This window comes from Panulirus ornatus, chromosome 71 (genome assembly GCF_036320965.1).
Source record: "Panulirus ornatus isolate Po-2019 chromosome 71, ASM3632096v1, whole genome shotgun sequence".
Classification (NCBI taxonomy): Eukaryota; Metazoa; Arthropoda; class Malacostraca; order Decapoda; family Palinuridae; genus Panulirus; species Panulirus ornatus.
Window position 1 is genome coordinate 9,909,219 of NC_092294.1, and position 23,900 is coordinate 9,933,118.

The 23,900-nt window shown below is 43.5% G+C and overlaps 1 protein-coding gene across 3 annotated transcripts in view; it reads left to right on the forward strand.

Annotated features, from left to right (window-relative positions):
• The window catches only part of LOC139747943 (innexin inx2-like), a 45,049-nt gene extending 42,837 nt beyond the window's left edge, over positions 1 to 2,212 (forward strand). For 2 of the 3 annotated variants that reach the window (XM_071660440.1, XM_071660441.1), the window contains one exon: positions 36 to 2,212. In XM_071660440.1, coding sequence (XP_071516541.1) covers positions 46 to 1,287 — 1,242 coding nt within the window. In that variant the 5' untranslated portion in view covers positions 36 to 45 and the 3' untranslated portion in view covers positions 1,288 to 2,212. The remainder of the gene's footprint in view (positions 1 to 35) is intronic. The other variant, XM_071660443.1, reaches the window with a different exon arrangement.
• The last annotated feature ends 21,688 nt before the right edge of the window (positions 2,213 to 23,900 follow it).

The window sequence follows — 23,900 nt, forward strand, 5'->3', positions numbered from 1 at the left end:
ATTAGGTGCCTAATGTCCATGAATTGATTTTTCAGGAGGTGAAAGATGGCTATCATAGGTCACGGCGGCACCGACATTGTCCGTCAATTAGTAGGCAATGTGGTCAATATCTTCAAGAAGAAGCGTGCACCTTGCACCTCCCCATGTGATGGACTAGTTCTCAAGATGCACTATCAGTGGACCTTCTGGCTGTTACTGGCTGGGTTCTCCTCTGTTTGGTACTCTTGGTACCACCGTGATGTGATCACTTGCGTGTCACACTTCAACGCTGAAACCCAGGTCCGCCTAGACTACATTAATATATGCCTCTCTTACCCATATGTCGAAGAAGGGAACACGGAACGTAGGTTCCTCCTGTTCTACAGATGGATACATTGGACACTCCTGGTGCTAGCTGGCATTTATTACATTCCACGCAAAATCTCCAAGAACTCTGAAAACCCCAAGGTAAAGAAACTCATTGAAGACCTCGCCGTCAACTCCCATCGGTACGATCAGATCGAAAAAGAGTTGGTGGACCGAGCCGCACGGTACATTGCTAATAACCTTAAGACCCACAATGGACTCTATTACAAATTTGTCATTTGTAATGTAGTCGCATTAGTTGTTGATATTATTAGTTTCCAGTTTTTAGATTTTCTCTTTCAGGGTCGTTTTCTTCACTATGGGTGGATGGCCTACCCATATACCCGTGACCCAGTAAATTTCTCAGACTATATGTCGAGAACTTTCCCCCCTTTTGCCAAGTGTGAACTCGGTGTGGTGAACAAACTGGTCGGCCAGAGAACAGAGAAATTTGGTTGCCATTTGACAGTGATGGAACTATATGAAAAAGTATTTTTGGGCGTTTGGGTGTGGCTGATTATGTTGACCACCATCACGTGTGCATATTTGATATTTTTAGGCTTCATGTGGCTTCCATACTTCCGTTTGATGATGCTGAAGGTGGCCAAGCCTCTTAATGCCAAAGACACAGTGAGCAACACAATCGTCTCTGTGGTGACTTGCTGCAAGATTGGTGATGTGTACTTGCTTTACCGCCTGAAGCAGCACCTGAGTCATGCACGGTTCTATGAGCTCCTAACACGGCTATCAGACCCGGAGCTCATCAAGACCATGCTTGAGGAACCAGCTGACCGAGCAATCCATGCTAGAAACCAGGACAACTTGCGGAATCGGAAGCCCAACATGGCCATGGGTGGACCGAAGGGGAAGTTCAACAATCCTAATGATCTCTTCATCTCCCAAGACTACGGAAGGCCCAACACCAGCATCCTAGTAGAGTAACGGAAGTGTATATAGGTGTTGTAGGCTCCCAAGTACTTACAGTGCCGCTCGGGGAGAGCACTGCTTTTCACTGCTTGAGTGCTGTTGTGAAGCCTAGGTCTCTCGCCTTGGACATTCGTGCTGCCTCTCCCTAGTAGTGTAAGGCTCATTAGTGATATAAACAACTGTGTTATTTCTGTTGTTTGCCTTATTTTTTTTTTGGTCTGAGAGTTGTTAGGTTGAAGAGGACCTTGATGATTGGTCAGCTCATGAATGATTGGTTAGGTTGAAGAGGACCTTGATGATTGTTTAGCTCATGAATGATTGTTTAGGTTGCAGAGGACCTCGATGATTGGTCAGCTCATGAATGATTGGTTAACTCATGTATGGTAGTTTAATGACCGTCCAAGAGTATTGTCTCATGTGTTCATGTTTTAACGTCTTTTTTTATATGAAATGTAGTTATTTATAAAGCCATTCTGTGTAGAGAACTTCTCTGAATTTTAATGTTTAAATTGATTGCTCCATTGCAGGTAGATGTTTGTGTGTGTGTGTGTGTATGAAATTTGCATAGTGTTGCAATGTAATGTATGACAGCTAATTACAGTTGGTGCCTACCACCCATTCCCTCTCATTGTAACAGCATTTTCTAGTTTGCTTTTGTTAAAGTTACATGTTACAAAATATTTATGCATTTGAGATTGTCAAAGTTACTTGAGAAACCTTGATTATTTTAGTGACCTTTTGTGTTGATTTTAAAATTGTTTTTAAATGTAATTGTATAGGTAACGATGACTCTTTTTAATGACAAATTTGCTAAAGGATGTAGGTGATATGAATTGCCAATAAGACTGTGTGAATGACATTGCTGTCAATGCCATATAGTTTGACAATCAAGGAAAAGGACAATTTTGTACTATTTTGACAAATAAAAGAAAATCCAGAATTATATTTCCAAACCCACAGCCATTGCCTTTTTAACACTGAGGTCAAAAGCAGAACATGCCCATGCATATCTCTCATTAGATTGTAGAAATGGTGTTTACTGGTATACTCTGAGAACCACGTCTCCAAAAGGATGAAAATACTATTAAACATTTGATTTGAAAAAAAAAATCATACATTACCGTACAGTGCAGATTTACACACAAAACTGATGTACTTAATACCTGATACACAAGGCAAACACTTGGAAGCCACTTCCTTGATGCTCTATAGCCCCACTGTTTGAACCGCTATAGAATGCCTCATTCATTTAATTTCTCGCAATTTCCACTTCATTTCTTGCTCTAAACTGTAGTGCTGAGGAGTATTTAATACATTATAACCTCTGGGAACCTTGGCTTGAAGTGATTTTGTAAACCGTTGAATTGGGTGCTTTTCTTAATGTGATTGCATTTGAAGCTAGGATTAATCACTAGGCTCCTAATTCTAATTCATGAATCCAATTTTCTTTTTTCTAATACTAGGCTCCTAATTCATGAACCTTATTTATATTTCCTCTTACAAGGCTCCCAGTTCTTAAACCCTATTCATTTCCTCTAATACTATGCTTCTAATTTGTGAAACATTTTTCTTCTTTAACCACTAGGCTCCTAATTCTAATTTGTGAACCCTATTTATATTCCCTAATAACTAGGCTCCTTATTCATGCACCCTGCTGTTTTTGTTAATTACTAGAATTCTAATTCATGAATCCTATTTTTTTTTTTTTTTTTTTTTTTTATACCTCGTCGCTGTCTCCCGCGTTTGCGAGGTAGCGCAAGGAAACAGACGAAAGAAATGGCCCAACCCCCCCCCATACACATGTACATACATACGTCCACACACGCAAATATACATACCTACACAGCTTTCCATGGTTTACCCCGGACGCATCACATGCCTTGATTCAATCCACTGACAGCACGTCAACCCCTGTATACCACATCGCTCCAATTCACTCTATTCCTTGCCCTCCTTTCACCCTCCTGCATGTTCAGGCCCCGATCACACAAAATCCTTTTCACTCCATCTTTCCACCTCCAATTTGGTCTCCCTCTTCTCCTCGTTCCCTCCACCTCCGACACATATATCCTCTTGGTCAATCTTTCCTCACTCATTCTCTCCATGTGCCCAAACCACTTCAAAACACCCTCTTCTGCTCTCTCAACCACGCTCTTTTTATTTCCACACATCTCTCTTACCCTTACGTTACTTACTCGATCAAACCACCTCACACCACACATTGTCCTCAAACATCTCATTTCCAGCACATCCATCCTCTTGCGCACAACTCTATCCATAGCCCACGCCTCGCAACCATACAACATTGTTGGAACCACTATTCCTTCAAACATACCCATTTTTGCTTTCCGGGATAATGTTCTCGACTTCCACACATTTTTCAAGGCTCCCAAAATTTTTGCCCCCTCCCCCACCCTATGATCCACTTCCGCTTCCATGGTTCCATCCGCTGACAGATCCACTCCCAGATATCTAAAACACTTCACTTCCTCCAGTTTTTCTCCATTCAAACTCACCTCCCAATTGACTTGACCCTCAACCCTACTGTACCTAATAACCTTGCTCTTATTCACATTTACTCTTAACTTTCTTCTTCCACACACTTTACCAAACTCCGTCACCAGCTTCTGCAGTTTCTTACATGAATCCGCCACCAGCGCTGTATCATCAGCGAACAACAACTGACTCACTTCCCAAGCTCTCTCATCCCCAACAGACTTCATACTTGCCCCTCTTTCCAAGACTCTTGCATTTACCTCCCTAACAACCCCATCCATAAACAAATTAAACAACCATGGAGACATCACACACCCCTGCCGCAAACCTACATTCACTGAGAACCAATCACTTTCCTCTCTTCCTACACGTACACATGCCTTACATCCTCGATAAAAACTTTTCACTGCTTCTAACAACTTGCCTCCCACACCATATATTCTTAATACCTTCCACAGAGCATCTCTATCAACTCTATCATATGCCTTCTCCAGATCCATAAATGCTACATACAAATCCATTTGCTTTTCTAAGTATTTCTCACATACATTCTTCAAAGCAAACACCTGATCCACACATCCTCTACCACTTCTGAAACCACACTGCTCTTCCCCAATCTGATGCTCTGTACATGCCTTCACCCTCTCAATCAATACCCTCCCATATAATTTACCAGGAATACTCAACAAACTTATACCTCTGTAATTTGAGCACTCACTCTTATCCCCTTTGCCTTTGTACAATGGCACTATGCACGCATTCCGCCAATCCTCAGGCACCTCACCATGAGTCATACATACATTAAATAACCTTACCAACCAGTCAACAATACAGTCACCCCCTTTTTTTTTTATAAATTCCACTGCAATACCATCCAAACCTGCTGCCTTGCCGGCTTTCATCTTCCGCAAAGCTTTTACTACCTCTTCTCTGTTTACCAAATCATTTTCCCTAACCCTCTCACTTTGCACACCACCTCGACCCAAACACCCTATATCTGCCACTCTGTCATCAGACACATTCAACAAACCTTCAAAATACTCATTCCATCTCCTTCTCACATCACCACTACTTGTTATCACCTCCCCATTTACGCCCTTCACTGAAGTTCCCATTTGCTCCCTTGTCTTACGCACTTTATTTACCTCCTTCCAGAACATCTTTTTATTCTCCCTAAAATTTACTGATAGTCTCTCACCCCAACTCTCATTTGCCCTTTTTTTCACCTCTTGCACCTTTCTCTTGACCTCTTGTCTCTTTCTTTTATACTTCTCCCACTCAATTGCATTTTTTTCCCTGCAAAAATCGTCCAAATGCCTCCCTCTTCTCTTTCACTAATACTCTTACTTCTTCATCCCACCACTCACTACCCTTTCTAAACAGCCCACCTCCCACTCTTCTCATGCCACAAGCATCTTTTGCGCAATCCATCACTGATTCCCTAAATACATCCCATTCCTCCCCCACTCCCCTTACTTCCATTGTTCTCACCTTTTTCCATTCTGTACACAGTCTCTCCTGATACTTCCTCACACAGGTCTCCTTCCCAAGCTCACTTACTCTCACCACCTTCTTCACCCCAACATTCACTCTTCTTTTCTGAAAACCCATACTAATCTTCACCTTAGCCTCCACAAGATAATGATCAGACATCCCTCCAGTTGCACCTCTCAGCACATTGACATCCAAAAGTCTCTCTTTCGCACGCCTGTCAATTAACACGTAATCCAATAACGCTCTCTGGCCATCTCTCCTACTTACATAAGTATACTTATGTATATCTCGCTTTTAAAACCAGGTATTCCCAATCATCAGTCCTTTTTCAGCACATAAATCTACAAGCTCTTCACCATTTCCATTTACAACACTGAACACCCCATGCATACCAATTATTCCCTCAACTGCCACATTACTCACCTTTGCATTCAAATCACCCATCACTATAACCCGGTCTCGTGCATCAAAACCGCTAACACACTCATTTAGCTGCTCCCAAAACACTCGCCTCTCATGATCTTTCTTCTCATGCCCAGGTGCATATGCACCAATAATCACCCACCTCTCTCCATCAACTTTCAATTTTACCCATATTAATCGAGAATTTACTTTCTTACATTCTATCACATACTCCCACAACAACTGTTTCAGGAGTATTGCTACTCCTTCCCTTGCTCTTGTCCTCTCACTAACCCCTGACTTCACTCCCCAGACATTTCCAAACCACTCTTCCCCTTTACCCTTGAGCTTCGTTTCACTCAGAGCCAAAACATCCAGATTCCTTTCCTCAAACATACTACCTATCTCTCCTTTTTTTCACATCTTGGTTACATCCACACACATTTAGGCACCCCACTCTGAGCCTTCGAGGAGGATGAGCACTCCCCGCGTGACTCCTTCTTCTGTTTCCCATTTTAGAAAGTTAATACAAGGAGGGGAGGATTTCTGGCCCCCCGCTCCCGTCCCCTCTAGTCGCTTTCTACGACACGCGAGGAATACGTGGGAAGTATTCTTTCACCCCTATCCCCAGGGATAATATACATATATATATATACACACACACACACACACACACACACACACACACACACACACACACATACGCACATACACACACACACACACATACATATATATACATATGAAAAATCCTATTTATTTTATTTATTTATATATTTTAGAGCAAGAAATGAAGTGGAAATTGCGAGAAATTAAATGAAAGGTGCAAGAGGTGAAAAAAAGGGCAAATGAGAGTTGGGGTGAGAGAGTATCATTAAATTTTAGGGAAAATAAAAAGATGTTCTGGAAGGAGGTAAATAAAGTGCGTAAGACAAGGGAGCAAATGGGAACTTCAGTGAAGGGCGCAAATGGGGAGGTGATAACAAGTAGTGGTGATGTGAGAAGGAGATGGAGTGAGTATTTTGAAGGTTTTTTGAATGTGTTTGATGATAGAGTGGCAGATATAGGGTGTTTTGGTCGAGGTGGTGTGCAAAGTGAGAGGGTTAGGGAAAATGATTTGGTAAACAGAGAAGAGGTAGTAAAAGCTTTGCGGAAGATGAAAGCCGGCAAGGCAGCAGGTTTGGATGGTATTGCAGTGGAATTTATTAAAAAAAGGGGGTGACTGTATTGTTGACTGGTTGGTAAGGTTATGTAATGTATGTATGACTCATGGTGAGGTGCCTGAGGATTGGCGGAATGCGTGCATAGTGCCATTGTACAAAGGCAAAGGGGATAAGAGTGAGTGCTCAAATTACAGAGGTATAAGTTTGTTGAGTATTCCTGGTAAATTATATGGGAGGATATTGATTGAGAGGGTGAAGGCATGTACAGAGCATCAGATTGGGGAAGAGCAGTGTGGTTTCAGAAGTGGTAGAGGATGTGTGGATCAGGTGTTTGCTTTGAAAATGTATGTGAGAAATACTTAGAAAAGCAAATGGATTTGTATGTAGCATTTATGGATCTGGAGAAGGCATATGATAGAGTTGATAGAGATGCTCTGTGGAAGGTATTAAGAATATATGGTGTGGGAGGCAAGTTGTTAGAAGCAGTGAAAAGTTTTTATCGAGGATGTAAGGCATGTGTACGTGTAGGAAGAGAGGAAAGTGATTGGTTCTCAGTGAATGTAGGTTTGCGGCAGGGGTGTGTGATGTCTCCATGGTTGTTTAATTTGTTTATGGATGGGGCTGTTAGGGAGGTGAATGCAAGAGTTTTGGAAAGAGGGGCAAGTATGAAGTCTGTTGGGGATGAGAGAGCTTGGGAAGTGAGTCAGTTGTTGTTCGCTGATGATACAGCGCTGGTGGCTGATTCATGTGAGAAACTGCAGAAGCTGGTGACTGAGTTTGGTAAAGTGTGTGAAAGAAGAAAGTTAAGAGTAAATGTGAATAAGAGCAAGGTTATTAGGTACAGTAGGGTTGAGGGTCAAGTCAATTGGGAGGTGAGTTTGAATGGAGAAAAACTGGAGGAAGTGAAGTGTTTTAGATATCTGGGAGTGGATCTGGCAGCGGATGGAACCATGGAAGCGGAAGTGGATCATATGGTGGGGGAGGGGGCGAAAATTCTGGGAGCCTTGAAGAATGTGTGGAAGTCGAGAACATTATCTCGGAAAGCAAAAATGGGTATTTTTGAAGGAATAGTGGTTCCAACAATGTTGTATGGTTGCGAGGCGTGGGCTATGGATAGAGTTGTGCGCAGGAGGATGGATGTGCTGGAAATGAGATGTTTGAGGACAATGTGTGGTGTGAGGTGGTTTGATCGAGTAAGTAACGGAAGGGTAAGAGAGATGTGTGGAAATAAAAAGAGCGTGGTTGAGAGAGCAGAAGAGGGTGTTTTGAAATGGTTCGGGCACATGGAGAGAATGAGTGAGGAAAGATTGACCAAGAGAATATATGTGTCGGAGGTGGAGGGAACGAGGAGAAGAGGGAGACCAAATTGGAGGTGGAAAGATGGAATGAAAAAGATTTTGTGTGATCGGGGCCTGAACATGCAGGAGGGTGAAAGGAGGGCAAGGAATAGAGTGAATTGGAGCGATGTGGTATACCGGGGTTGACGTGCTGTCAGTGGATTGAATCAAGGCATGTGAAGCGTCTGGGGTAAACCATGGAAAGCTGTGTAGGTATGTATATTTTGCATGTGTGGACGTATGTATATTCATGTGTATGGGGGTGGGTTGGGCCATTTCTTTCGTCTGTTTCCTTGCGCCACCTCGCAAACGCGGGAGACAGCGACAAAGCAAAAAAGAAAGAAAAAAAAAAAAAGGTTTCTAGTTTGTAAGCCCTATTTATTTTCAATAACTAGGCTCCTAATTCATGAACCCTATTTATTATTTTTTTTTTATCATACTTTGTCGCTGTCTCCCGCGTTTGCGAGGTGGCGCAAGGAAACAGACGAAAGAAATGGCCCAACCCCCCCCCCCCCATACACATGTATATACATACGTCCACACACACAAATATACATACCTACACAGCTTTCCATGGTTTACCCCAGACGCTTCACATGCCTTGATTCAATCCACTGACAGCACGTCAACCCCGGTATACCACATCGCTCCAATTCACTCTATTCCTTGCCCTCCTTTCACCCTCCTGCATGTTCAGGCCCCGATCACACAAAATCTTTTTCACTCCATCTTTCCACCTCCAATTTGGTCTCCCTCTTCTCCTCGTTCCCTCCACCTCCGACACATATATCCTCTTGGTCAATCTTTCCTCACTCATTCTCTCCATGTGCCCAAACCACTTCAAAACACCCTCTTCTGCTCTCTCAACCACGCTCTTTTTTATTTCCACACATCTCTCTTACCCTTACGTTACTCACTCGATCAAACCACCTCACACCACACATTGTCCTCAAACATCTCATTTCCAGCACATCCATCCTCCTGCGCACAACTCTATCCATAGCCCACGCCTCGCAACCATACAACATTGTTGGAACCACTATTCCTTCAAACATACCCATTTTTGCTTTCCGAGATAATGTTCTCGACTTCCATACATTCTTCAAGGCCCCCAGAATTTTCGCCCCCTCCCCCACCCTATGATCCACTTCCGCTTCCATGGTTCCATCCGCTGCCAGATCCACTCCCAGATATCTAAAACACTTCACTTCCTCCAGTTTTTCTCCATTCAAACTCACCTCCCAATTGACTTGACCCTCAACCCTACTGTACCTAATAACCTTGCTCTTATTCACATTTACTCTTAACTTTCTTCTTCCACACACTTTACCAAACTCAGTCACCAGCTTCTGCAGTTTCTCACATGAATCAGCCACCAGCGCTGTATCATCAGCGAACAACAACTGACTCACTTCCCAGGCTCTCTCATCCCCAACAGACTTCATACTTGCCCCTCTTTCCAAAACTCTTGCATTTACCTCCCTAACAACCCCATCCATAAACAAATTAAACAACCATGGAGACATCACACACCCCTGCCGCAAACCTACATTCACTGAGAACCAATCACTTTCCTCTCTTCCTACACGTACACATGCCTTACATCCTCGATAAAAACTTTTCACTGCTTCTAACAACTTTCCTCCCACACCATATATTCTTAATACCTTCCACAGAGCATCTCTATCAACTCTATCATATGCCTTCTCCAGATCCATAAATGCTACATACAAATCCATTTGCTTTTCTAAGTATTTCTCACATACATTTTTCAAAGCAAACACCTGATCCACACATCCTCTACCACTTCTGAAACCACACTGCTCTTCCCCAATCTGATGCTCTGTACATGCCTTCACCCTCTCAATCAATACCCTCCCATATAATTTACCAGGAATACTCAACAAACTTATACCTCTGTAATTTGAGCACTCACTCTTATCCCCTTTGCCTTTGTACAATGGCACTATGCACGCATTCCGCCAATCCTCAGGCACCTCACCATGAGTCATACATACATTAAATAACCTTACCAACCAGTCAACAATACAGTCACCCCCTTTTTTAATAAATTCCACTGCAATACCATCCAAACCTGCTGCCTTGCCGGCTTTCATCTTCCGCAAAGCTTTTACTACCTCTTCTCTGTTTACCAAATCATTTTCCCTAACCCTCTCACTTTGCACACCACTTCGACCAAAACACCCTATATCTGCCACTCTATCATCATACACATTCAACAAACCTTCAAAATACTCACTCCATCTCCTTCTCACATCACCACTACTTGTTATCACCTCCCCATTTGCGCCCTTCACTGAAGTTCCCATTTGCTCCCTTGTCTTACGCACTTTATTTACCTCCTTCCAGAACATCTTTTTATTCTCCCTAAAATTTAATGATACTCTCTCACCCCAACTCTCATTTGCCCTTTTTTTCACCTGTTGCACCTTTCTCTTGACCTCCTGTCTCTTTCTTTTATACATCTCCCACTCAATTGCATTTTTTCCCTGCAAAAATCGTCCAAATGCCTCTCTCTTCTCTTTCACTAATAGTCTTACTTCTTCATCCCACCACTCACTACCCTTTCTAAACAGCCCACCTCCCACTCTTCTCATGCCACAAGCATCTTTTGCGCAATCCATCACTGATTCCCTAAATACATCCCATTTCTCCCCCACTCCCCTTACTTCCATTGTTCTCACCTTTTTCCATTCTGTACTCAGTCTCTCCTGGTACTTCCTCACACAGGTCTCCTTCCCAAGCTCACTTACTCTCACCACCCTCTTCACCCCAACATTCACTCTTCTTTTCTGAAAACCCATACTAATCTTCACCTTAGCCTCCACAAGATAATGATCAGACATCCCTCCAGTTGCACCTCTCAGCACATTGACATCCAAAAGTCTCTCTTTCGCACGCCTGTCAATTAACACGTAATCCAATAACGCTCTCTGGCCATCTCTCCTACTTACATAAGTATACTTATGTATATCTCGCTTTTAAAACCAGGTATTCCCAATCATCAGTCCTTTTTCAGCACATAAATCTACAAGCTCTTCACCATTTCCATTTACAACACTGAACACCCCATGCATACCAATTATTCCCTCAACTGCCACATTACTCACCTTTGCATTCAAATCACCCATCACTATAACCCGGTCTCGTGCATCAAAACCGCTAACACACTCATTTAGCTGCTCCCAAAACACTTGCCTCTCATGATCTTTCTTCTCATGCCCAGGTGCATATGCACCAATAATCACCCACCTCTCTCCATCAACTTTCAATTTTACCCATATTAATCGAGAATTTACTTTCTTACATTCTATCACATACTCCCACAACAACTGTTTCAGGAGTATTGCTACTCCTTCCCTTGCTCTTGTCCTCTCACTAACCCCTGACTTCACTCCCCAGACATTTCCAAACCACTCTTCCCCTTTACCCTTGAGCTTCGTTTCACTCAGAGCCAAAACATCCAGGTTCCTTTCCTCAAACATACTACCTATCTCTCCTTTTTTTCACATCTTGGTTACATCCACACACATTTAGGCACCCCACTCTGAGCCTTCGAGGAGGATGAGCACTCCCCGCGTGACTCCTTCTTCTGTTTCCCATTTTAGAAAGTTAATACAAGGAGGGGAGGATTTCTGGCCCCCCGCTCCCGTCCCCTCTAGTCGCTTTCTACGACACGCGAGGAATACGTGGGAAGTATTCTTTCACCCCTATCCCCAGGGATAATATACATATATATATATATACACACACACACACACACACACACACACACACACATACGCACATACACACACACACACACATACATATATATACATATGAAAAATCCTATTTATTTTATTTATTTATATATTTTAGAGCAAGAAATGAAGTGGAAATTGCGAGAAATTAAATGAAAGGTGCAAGAGGTGAAAAAAAGGGCAAATGAGAGTTGGGGTGAGAGAGTATCATTAAATTTTAGGGAAAATAAAAAGATGTTCTGGAAGGAGGTAAATAAAGTGCGTAAGACAAGGGAGCAAATGGGAACTTCAGTGAAGGGCGCAAATGGGGAGGTGATAACAAGTAGTGGTGATGTGAGAAGGAGATGGAGTGAGTATTTTGAAGGTTTTTTGAATGTGTTTGATGATAGAGTGGCAGATATAGGGTGTTTTGGTCGAGGTGGTGTGCAAAGTGAGAGGGTTAGGGAAAATGATTTGGTAAACAGAGAAGAGGTAGTAAAAGCTTTGCGGAAGATGAAAGCCGGCAAGGCAGCAGGTTTGGATGGTATTGCAGTGGAATTTATTAAAAAAAGGGGGTGACTGTATTGTTGACTGGTTGGTAAGGTTATGTAATGTATGTATGACTCATGGTGAGGTGCCTGAGGATTGGCGGAATGCGTGCATAGTGCCATTGTACAAAGGCAAAGGGGATAAGAGTGAGTGCTCAAATTACAGAGGTATAAGTTTGTTGAGTATTCCTGGTAAATTATATGGGAGGATATTGATTGAGAGGGTGAAGGCATGTACAGAGCATCAGATTGGGGAAGAGCAGTGTGGTTTCAGAAGTGGTAGAGGATGTGTGGATCAGGTGTTTGCTTTGAAGAATGTATGTGAGAAATACTTAGAAAAGCAAATGGATTTGTATGTAGCATTTATGGATCTGGAGAAGGCATATGATAGAGTTGATAGAGATGCTCTGTGGAAGGTATTAAGAATATATGGTGTGGGAGGCAAGTTGTTAGAAGCAGTGAAAAGTTTTTATCGAGGATGTAAGGCATGTGTACGTGTAGGAAGAGAGGAAAGTGATTGGTTCTCAGTGAATGTAGGTTTGCGGCAGGGGTGTGTGATGTCTCCATGGTTGTTTAATTTGTTTATGGATGGGGCTGTTAGGGAGGTGAATGCAAGAGTTTTGGAAAGAGGGGCAAGTATGAAGTCTGTTGGGGATGAGAGAGCTTGGGAAGTGAGTCAGTTGTTGTTCGCTGATGATACAGCGCTGGTGGCTGATTCATGTGAGAAACTGCAGAAGCTGGTGACTGAGTTTGGTAAAGTGTGTGAAAGAAGAAAGTTAAGAGTAAATGTGAATAAGAGCAAGGTTATTAGGTACAGTAGGGTTGAGGGTCAAGTCAATTGGGAGGTGAGTTTGAATGGAGAAAAACTGGAGGAAGTGAAGTGTTTTAGATATCTGGGAGTGGATCTGGCAGCGGATGGAACCATGGAAGCGGAAGTGGATCATATGGTGGGGGAGGGGGCGAAAATCCTGGGAGCCTTGAAGAATGTGTGGAAGTCGAGAACATTATCTCGGAAAGCAAAAATGGGTATTTTTGAAGGAATAGTGGTTCCAACAATGTTGTATGGTTGCGAGGCGTGGGCTATGGATAGAGTTGTGCGCAGGAGGATGGATGTGCTGGAAATGAGATGTTTGAGGACAATGTGTGGTGTGAGGTGGTTTGATCGAGTAAGTAACGGAAGGGTAAGAGAGATGTGTGGAAATAAAAAGAGCGTGGTTGAGAGAGCAGAAGAGGGTGTTTTGAAATGGTTCGGGCACATGGAGAGAATGAGTGAGGAAAGATTGACCAAGAGAATATATGTGTCGGAGGTGGAGGGAACGAGGAGAAGAGGGAGACCAAATTGGAGGTGGAAAGATGGAATGAAAAAGATTTTGTGTGATCGGGGCCTGAACATGCAGGAGGGTGAAAGGAGGGCAAGGAATAGAGTGAATTGGAGCGATGTGGTATACCGGGGTTGACGTGCTGTCAGTGGATTGAATCAAGGCATGTGAAGCGTCTGGGGTAAACCATGGAAAGCTGTGTAGGTATGTATATTTTGCATGTGTGGACGTATGTATATTCATGTGTATGGGGGTGGGTTGGGCCATTTCTTTCGTCTGTTTCCTTGCGCCACCTCGCAAACGCGGGAGACAGCGACAAAGCAAAAAAGAAAAAAAAAAAAAAAGGTTTCTAGTTTGTAAGCCCTATTTATTTTCAATAACTAGGCTCCTAATTCATGAACCCTATTTATTATTTTTTTTTTATCATACTTTGTCGCTGTCTCCCGCGTTTGCGAGGTGGCGCAAGGAAACAGACGAAAGAAATGGCCCAACCCCCCCCCCCCCCATACACATGTATATACATACGTCCACACACACAAATATACATACCTACACAGCTTTCCATGGTTTACCCCAGACGCTTCACATGCCTTGATTCAATCCACTGACAGCACGTCAACCCCGGTATACCACATCGCTCCAATTCACTCTATTCCTTGCCCTCCTTTCACCCTCCTGCATGTTCAGGCCCCGATCACACAAAATCTTTTTCACTCCATCTTTCCACCTCCAATTTGGTCTCCCTCTTCTCCTCGTTCCCTCCACCTCCGACACATATATCCTCTTGGTCAATCTTTCCTCACTCATTCTCTCCATGTGCCCAAACCACTTCAAAACACCCTCTTCTGCTCTCTCAACCACGCTCTTTTTTATTTCCACACATCTCTCTTACCCTTACGTTACTCACTCGATCAAACCACCTCACACCACACATTGTCCTCAAACATCTCATTTCCAGCACATCCATCCTCCTGCGCACAACTCTATCCATAGCCCACGCCTCGCAACCATACAACATTGTTGGAACCACTATTCCTTCAAACATACCCATTTTTGCTTTCCGAGATAATGTTCTCGACTTCCATACATTCTTCAAGGCCCCCAGAATTTTCGCCCCCTCCCCCACCCTATGATCCACTTCCGCTTCCATGGTTCCATCCGCTGCCAGATCCACTCCCAGATATCTAAAACACTTCACTTCCTCCAGTTTTTCTCCATTCAAACTCACCTCCCAATTGACTTGACCCTCAACCCTACTGTACCTAATAACCTTGCTCTTATTCACATTTACTCTTAACTTTCTTCTTCCACACACTTTACCAAACTCAGTCACCAGCTTCTGCAGTTTCTCACATGAATCAGCCACCAGCGCTGTATCATCAGCGAACAACAACTGACTCACTTCCCAGGCTCTCTCATCCCCAACAGACTTCATACTTGCCCCTCTTTCCAAAACTCTTGCATTTACCTCCCTAACAACCCCATCCATAAACAAATTAAACAACCATGGAGACATCACACACCCCTGCCGCAAACCTACATTCACTGAGAACCAATCACTTTCCTCTCTTCCTACACGTACACATGCCTTACATCCTCGATAAAAACTTTTCACTGCTTCTAACAACTTTCCTCCCACACCATATATTCTTAATACCTTCCACAGAGCATCTCTATCAACTCTATCATATGCCTTCTCCAGATCCATAAATGCTACATACAAATCCATTTGCTTTTCTAAGTATTTCTCACATACATTTTTCAAAGCAAACACCTGATCCACACATCCTCTACCACTTCTGAAACCACACTGCTCTTCCCCAATCTGATGCTCTGTACATGCCTTCACCCTCTCAATCAATACCCTCCCATATAATTTACCAGGAATACTCAACAAACTTATACCTCTGTAATTTGAGCACTCACTCTTATCCCCTTTGCCTTTGTACAATGGCACTATGCACGCATTCCGCCAATCCTCAGGCACCTCACCATGAGTCATACATACATTAAATAACCTTACCAACCAGTCAACAATACAGTCACCCCCTTTTTTAATAAATTCCACTGCAATACCATCCAAACCTGCTGCCTTGCCGGCTTTCATCTTCCGCAAAGCTTTTACTACCTCTTCTCTGTTTACCAAATCATTTTCCCTAACCCTCTCACTTTGCACACCACTTCGACCAAAACACCATATATCTGCCACTCTATCATCATACACATTCAACAAACCTTCAAAATACTCACTCCATCTCCTTCTCACATCACCACTACTTGTTATCACCTCCCCATTTGCGCCCTTCACTGAAGTTCCCATTTGCTCCCTTGTCTTACGCACTTTATTTACCTCCTTCCAGAACATCTTTTTATTCTCCCTAAAATTTAATGATACTCTCTCACCCCAACTCTCATTTGCCCTTTTTTTCACCTCTTGCACCTTTCTCTTGACCTCCTGTCTCTTTCTTTTATACATCTCCCACTCAATTGCATTTTTTCCCTGCAAAAATCGTCCAAATGCCTCTCTCTTCTCTTTCACTAATACTCTTACTTCTTCATCCCACCACTCACTACCCTTTCTAAACAGCCCACCTCCCACTCTTCTCATGCCACAAGCATCTTTTGCGCAATCCATCACTGATTCCCTAAATACATCCCATTTCTCCCCCACTCCCCTTACTTCCATTGTTCTCACCTTTTTCCATTCTGTACTCAGTCTCTCCTGGTACTTCCTCACACAGGTCTCCTTCCCAAGCTCACTTACTCTCACCACCCTCTTCACCCCTATTTATTTTCTTTAAATGACTGGGCTCCTAATTTGTGAACGCCAATTTATTTTCTAATGATTAGGCTCCTAATTCTGATACGTGAACTCTATTGATTTTCAAGCTATAGACTTCTTAAGTGAATGTATACACTTCACAATATTACTAAAGCTCTTTTAATAAAATCTTTAGCTTAAACAAAAATCATGTGCATTTGTTTTATACAACTTATCGCACACACACATACGCTAAAGTGATTTGTGATTTAAGTTCATCACTGAAGTGGATATTCGATGGAGCTGACTAGATTCCCTATTCGTATTCCCTTATTCTTTTATGAAAAATTCTTTTGTCAAATCGGCTTCATCTTCAGCGTCATTAGCCAACATCCCTTGTAACAGCAGTTGGGGCGTATTTTTCTCATTATATTCTTCATTCCAAGATGCATAATAAGTTTCATATACTTTGATAGCAATAATTCTAACATTCTGCTTGTAAAATGTTCTTCGTAAGATTAGGGTGACATTGAAAAAATCTGGGTTACCCAGCATTACCCAAGTAACTATATACCTTAGAAATAAGCATGCTATGTATAGTTGCCAAAGAAGGTCTTTTTACTCTGATAATGCACATGATTGAAAGACTTGATCATCCTTGCTTGGTATATACTGCTGTTGAATTAGGACATCCATGGCATAGTGGGGGGGCGACACTGACCCGACACATTCACGGCCCAACTGGGGTCGAGGGCATAGGCCTACAGTGAACCCAGCCGTTTATCCTAACAGTTGTCCATGGTAACATTTATACGAGGGACTTCTTCACTCTTGCTGTGTCTGTAGGTCTAATCATGCACTTAAGTGCGACTGATAGTGGTCTTTTTATGGGACTTCGGCTCTACCAGATATGCCCCACAAGAGCTTCTCAATTTACCCCTCTCTAATGGAGTCGCTTTAGCCCCCAACTCAATGCACAGGTGTTTCACCATGATACACATGCAGATGTCAACAGCTGCTGGGGTCATACTTCCAGTGGCCACCCTTACTCCAGTGCCATCCAGCATCTGGGGGGACCTGGTCTGGTAATTTTTGTCCTCTGACCTGGAATATCGCTCCCTCTTACACACTTAATGCTCTGAATTCCTGGTAATCACTCGTGTCCTTCGGGACTTGGATACTTGGTTTTGCCATCTGACAAAGGCCCTGTGGGATCCTTACATCACCTTCCTCCTTCAGCAGGTACAGGAACCCAGCTATGCCTCACCCCCAAGGACTACGAAACCTCAGCAACGCCTTCTCTCTCCTGCAGCATTGGTGGCACAGCTACAGGAGCTCTTCAACGCCTCCTCTCCTGCTGCACAACCTCGGCACCTTCCTCCTGCAGAAGTTCCAGGGGACAATCTCTCCTCCTGGACTCCTGCCCCAGAGCCATGAGACACTTTACCTCACCACTCTTGCATTGCCACCAGCACCACAGGACTCCTAACTTGCCTCAACTCACCTCATCTAACCCTGCACCACTTACAGCAGCTCGCCCCGAGCTGCTGTATCTTTCTCTTTTCCCACTAAAGCATTTGTGTGTTCTCCACATTTCCCAAGTGTGATCCTCAGTCAGAGATCACAGCAAAGGACACGTTCGACACTCAAGAATATGCATTAATCTAGTGACTCTCAGAACGACTGAGAGAGAGAGAGAGCTGGACATAGTTCACACATTGACATTTGCCATTCTTCCATCCTCAACCCGACATTCCCCTTGCCCTTCTGTTGTGATAATACCTCCTTTCCACTAGCCCAGCTGCATCTTACAACTACATATCTCTCTTCTCTCTTTCATAGGTCCAGGCTACAGCAGCCTCTTGCATTCTACAACCACCATTGATCCAATATGACCAGACCTTCTGCCACTCTCCCATACCTTACCAGCACTAGCTGCCTATCTAACAGAAGCCTTTACCTCACCGTTGCCCTAATGTTCATCAAAAAGAAGGGGTCGAGTTAGGGAATAGCATAGTACTGTTGTTTTATGCCACATATGTCCAGCAAATCTGACAGCGACTCATGGATGTCTCAAATACATTAGCCTCATGTGACCCAGGTAGACTTTCCCACTGGTCGCTGACCCCAACCTTTAAATTGAGAGGTCAACCCCCCCCCCCTCGCATCATGACTTCCACCAATCAACGGCTTTTTCGTGACACCCCATTGGCCATTGGCATTGACCTAGGCTGCCACTAGTCCAACACTATTACCCCTGAGCATGAAAAGACTGACACCAACACCAAAAGAGTACTGGTAGTCCCAAGCTTGCCATCTGGAGCAGTCGACAAGTCTACTGGCTGTGAGACGCGTATTTCCCAACTCCTTCCTCTGCTAGCAAGGGGACAAAGCAACCTTTTCCTCTGCTAGCAAGGGGACAAAGCAACCTTTTCCTCTGCTAGCAAGGGGACAAAGCAACCTTTTCCTCTGCTAACAAGGGGACAAAACAGCCTTTTCCTCTGCTAGCAAGGGGACAAAGCAACCTTTTCCTCTGCTAACAAGGGGACAAAACAGCCTTTTCCTCTGCTAACAAGGGGACAAAGCAACCTTTTCCTCTGCTAGCAAGGGGACAAAGCAACCTTTTCCTCTGCTAACAAGGGGACAAAACAGCCTTTTCCTCTGCTAACAAGGGGACAAAGCAACCTTTTCCTCTGCTAGCAAGGGGACAAAACAGCCTTTTCCTCTGCTAGCAAGGGGACAAAGCAACCTTTTCCTCTGCTAGCAAGGGGACAAAGCAACCTTTTCCTCTGCTAGCAAGGGGACAAAACAGCCTTTTCCTCTGCTAACAAGGGGACAAAACAGCCTTTTCCTCTGCTAGCAAGGGGACAAAGCAGCCTTTTCCTCTGCTAGCAAGGGGACAAAGCAACCTTTTCCTCTGCTAACAAGGGGACAAAACAGCCTTTTCCTCTGCTAGCAAGGGGACAAAGCAGCCTTTTCCTCTGCTAGCAAGGGGACAAAGCAACCTTTTCCTCTGCTAACAAGGGGACAAAACAGCCTTTTCCTCTGCTAGCAAGGGGACAAAACAGCCTTTTCCTCTGCTAGCAAGGGGACAAAGCAGCCTTTTCCTCTGCTAGCAAGGGGACAAAGCAACCTTTTCCTCTGCTAACAAGGGGACAAAACAGCCTTTTCCTCTGCTAGCAAGGGGACAAAACAGCCTTTTCCTCTGCTAGCAAGGGGACAAAGCAGCCTTTTCCTCTGCTAGCAAGGGGACAAAGCAACCTTTTCCTCTGCTAACAAGGGGACAAAACAGCCTTTTCCTCTGCTAGCAAGGGGACAAAACAGCCTTTTCCTCTGCTAGCAAGGGGACAAAGCAACCTTTTCCTCTGCTAACAAGGGGACAAAACAGCCTTTTCCTCTGCTAGCAAGGGGACAAAACAGCCTTTTCCTCTGCTAGCAAGGGGACAAAGCAACCTTTTCCTCTGCTAGCAAGGGGACAAAACAACCTTTTCCTCTGCTAGCAAGGGGACAAAACAACCTTTTCCTCTGCTAACAAGGGGACAAAACAGCCTTTTCCTCTGCTAGCAAGGGGACAAAGCAACCTTTTCCTCTGCTAGCAAGGGGACAAAACAACCTTTTCCTCTGCTAGCAAGGGGACAAAACAACCTTTTCCTCTGCTAACAAGGGGACAAAACAGCCTTTTCCTCTGCTAGCAAGGGGACAAAACAGCCTTTTCCTCTGCTAGCAAGGGGACAAAACAGCCTTTTCCTCTGCTAGCAAGGGGACAAAGCAACCTTTTCCTCTGCTAGCAAGGGGACAAAGCAACCTTTTCCTCTGCTAGCAAGGGGACAAAGCAACCTTTTCCTCTGCTAACAAGGGGACAAAACAGCCTTTTCCTCTGCTAACAAGGGGACAAAGCAACCTTTTCCTCTGCTAACAAGGGGACAAAACAGCCTTTTCCTCTGCTAGCAAGGGGACAAAACAACCCTTTCCTCTGCTAACAAGGGGACAAAACAACCTTTTCCTCTGCTAGCAAGGGGACAAAGCAACCTTTTCCTCTGCTAGCAAGGGGACAAAGCAACCTTTTCCTCTGCTAGCAAGGGGACAAAGCAACCTTTTCCTCTGCTAGCAAGGGGACAAAACAACCTTTTCCTCTGCTAACAAGGGGACAAAGCAACCTTTTCCTCTGCTAACAAGGGGACAAAACAACCCTTTCCTCTGCTAACAAGGGGACAAAACAACCTTTTCTGTCACCGAACACTTGCAATGGCCACAGTAAACTCTAGCACACCTCTTCCCGTACAACTCAACCAAGTGCTTACTGCCTCCCACACGATAGAGGAACAAGAAAGTCTTTCCCTGTAGTTTCCCTTTTCTCGTTCTGTCCCTATTCAATGCTTTCAAAACTCCTTTTTTTCCCCCTATACCTTCCCTCGACCACAACTGAACAAGAGGTCTGGAATATTTTAACGAAACTGAACTTGAGTAAAAGGAGGGTAAAGTGGTACAACTCAACCAAGTGCTTACTGCCTCCCACACGATAGAGGAACAAGAAAGTCTTTCCCTGTAGTTTCCCTTTTCTCGTTCTGTCCCTATTCAATGCTTTCAAAACTCCTTTTTTTCCCCCTATACCTTCCCTCGACCACAACTGAACAAGAGGTCTGGAATATTTTAACGAAACTGAACTTGAGTAAAAGGAGGGTAAAGTGGTACAACTCAACCAAGTGCTTACTGCCTCCCACACGATAGAGGAACAAGAAAGTCTTTCCCTGTAGTTTCCCTTTTCTCGTTCTGTCCCTATTCAATGCTTTCAAAACTCCCTTTTTTTCCCCCCTATACCTTCCCTCGACCACAACAGAACAATTGGTCTGGAATATTTTGACGAAACTGAACTTGAGTAAATGGAGAGTAAAGTGATTGGGACATTGTGAAAGAATGCTTTGATATGAATAATATCCAGAGAGAAATAAAGTTTCAGGAATATATCTGTATTTCAAGGACTTTTGAGGAGTCCAAAGTTTATAGTCAACTTGTTAAAATAGATGAAGAAGAAAGTATTCAAATCAACTGTTCACAACTTTGGGCCAAAATTAGAGGGAAGAGATAGAGGAGGTCTAGAAGAAGGCAAGGGAGATGATACCAAGATGATAGCCTAGTTACAGTGATAGATAGGAGGCCATAAATGTGTCCACTAGGGATGAGAGACCAGTAAAGGGTGACTTGATCAGAATCTTTAAGGCTTCTAACCCAGTTTAATAAACATCGCACAGCCTTATCATGAACTTTTATCACAAAAATTGAAAGGAATTATCTAGACAAGTAATTATCTAGTAAGAAGAGCGTTTATTTTTTTTATTTTTATTATACTTTGTCGCTGTCTCCCGCGTTTGCGAGGTAGCGCAAGGAAACAGACGAAAGAAATGGCCCAACCCCCCCCCCCCATACACATGTATATACATACGTCCACACACGCAAATATACATACCTACACAGTTTTCCATGGTTTACCCCAGACGCTTCACATGCCTTGATTCAATCCACTGACAGCACGTCAACCCCGGTATACCACATCGCTCCAATTCACTCTATTCCTTGCCCTCCTTTCACCCTCCTGCATGTTCAGGCCCCGATCACACAAAATCTTTTTCACTCCATCCTTCCACCTCCAATTTGGTCTCCCTCTTCTCCTCGTTCCCTCCACCTCCGACACATATATCCTCTTGGTCAATCTTTCCTCACTCATCCTCTCCATGTGCCCAAACTACTTCAAAACACCCTCTTCTGCTCTCTCAACCACGCTCTTTTTATTTCCACACATCTCTCTTACCCTTACGTTACTCACTCGATCAAACCACCTCACACCATACATTGTCCTCAAACATCTCATTTCCAGCACATCCATCCTCCTGCGCACAACTCTATCCATAGCCCACGCCTCGCAACCATACAACATTGTTGGAACCACTATTCCTTCAAACATACCCATTTTTGCTTTCCGAGATAATGTTCTCGACTTCCACACATTCTTCAAGGCCCCCAGAATTTTCGCCCCCTCCCCCACCCTATGATCCACTTCCGCTTCCATGGTTCCATCCGCTGCCAGATCCACTCCCAGATATCTAAAACACTTCACTTCCTCCAGTTTTTCTCCATTCAAACTCACCTCCCAATTGACTTGACCCTCAACCCTACTGTACCTAATAACCTTGCTCTTATTCACATTCACTCTTAACTTTCTTCTTCCACACACTTTACCAAACTCAGTCACCAGCTTCTGCAGTTTCTCACATGAATTAGCCACCAGCGCTGTATCATCAGCGAACAACAACTGACTCACTTCCCAAGCTCTCTCATCCCCAACAGACTTCATACTTGCCCCTCTTTCCAATATATATATATATATATATATATATATATATATATATATATATATATATATATATATATATATATATATATATATATATATATATATATATCCCTGGGGATAGGGGAGAAAGAATACTTCCCACGTATTCCCTGCGTGTCGTAGAAGGCGACTAAAAGGGAAGGGAGCGGGGGGCTGGAAATCCTCCCCTCTCCTTTTTTTTTTTTTTTTTTTTTTTTTTTTTTTCCAAAAGAAGGAACAGAGAAGGGGGCCAGGTGAGGATATTCCCTCAAAGGCCCAGTCCTCTGTTCTTAGCGCTACCTCGCTAATGCGGGAAATGGCGAATAGTATGAAAAAAAAAAAAAAAAAATATATATATATATATATATATATATATATATATATATATATATATATATATATAAATAATTATCATTATTATTATTACTTTTTTATACTTAATCACTGTTTCTTGCATCAGCGAGGTAGCACCAGGAAACAGCATATCCACTCACATGCACATATATATATATACATATACATATATACACATGTACATATTCTTACTTGGTTGCCTTCATCCATTCCTGACTCCAACCTGTGCCCCACAGGAAACAGCACAAATGCATGAAGGAAAAGAAAAAAGATAATGCATGCATTCTCTTCATTTCCCCTTCACTTGATTACCGCCTCCTGGGTCAGTGAGGTAGCATCAAGAAACAGATGAAGAAAGGTGACATCCACTCACATCCATACATGAGCTGTAATGCACTGAAACCACGGTTCCCTATCTACAGCCAGGCCCCACAGACCTTTCCATGGTTTACCCTTGACACTTGATGTGCTTAGGTTCAGTCCATTGACTGTACGTTGACCTTGGTATATCACATCGTTCTAGTTCACTTTATTCCATGCATACCTTTTTCTTTTTTTTTTTCCAAAAGAAGGAACAGAGAAGGGGGCTAGGTGAGGATATTCCCTCAAAGGCCCAGTCCTCTGTTCTTAACGCTACCTCGCTA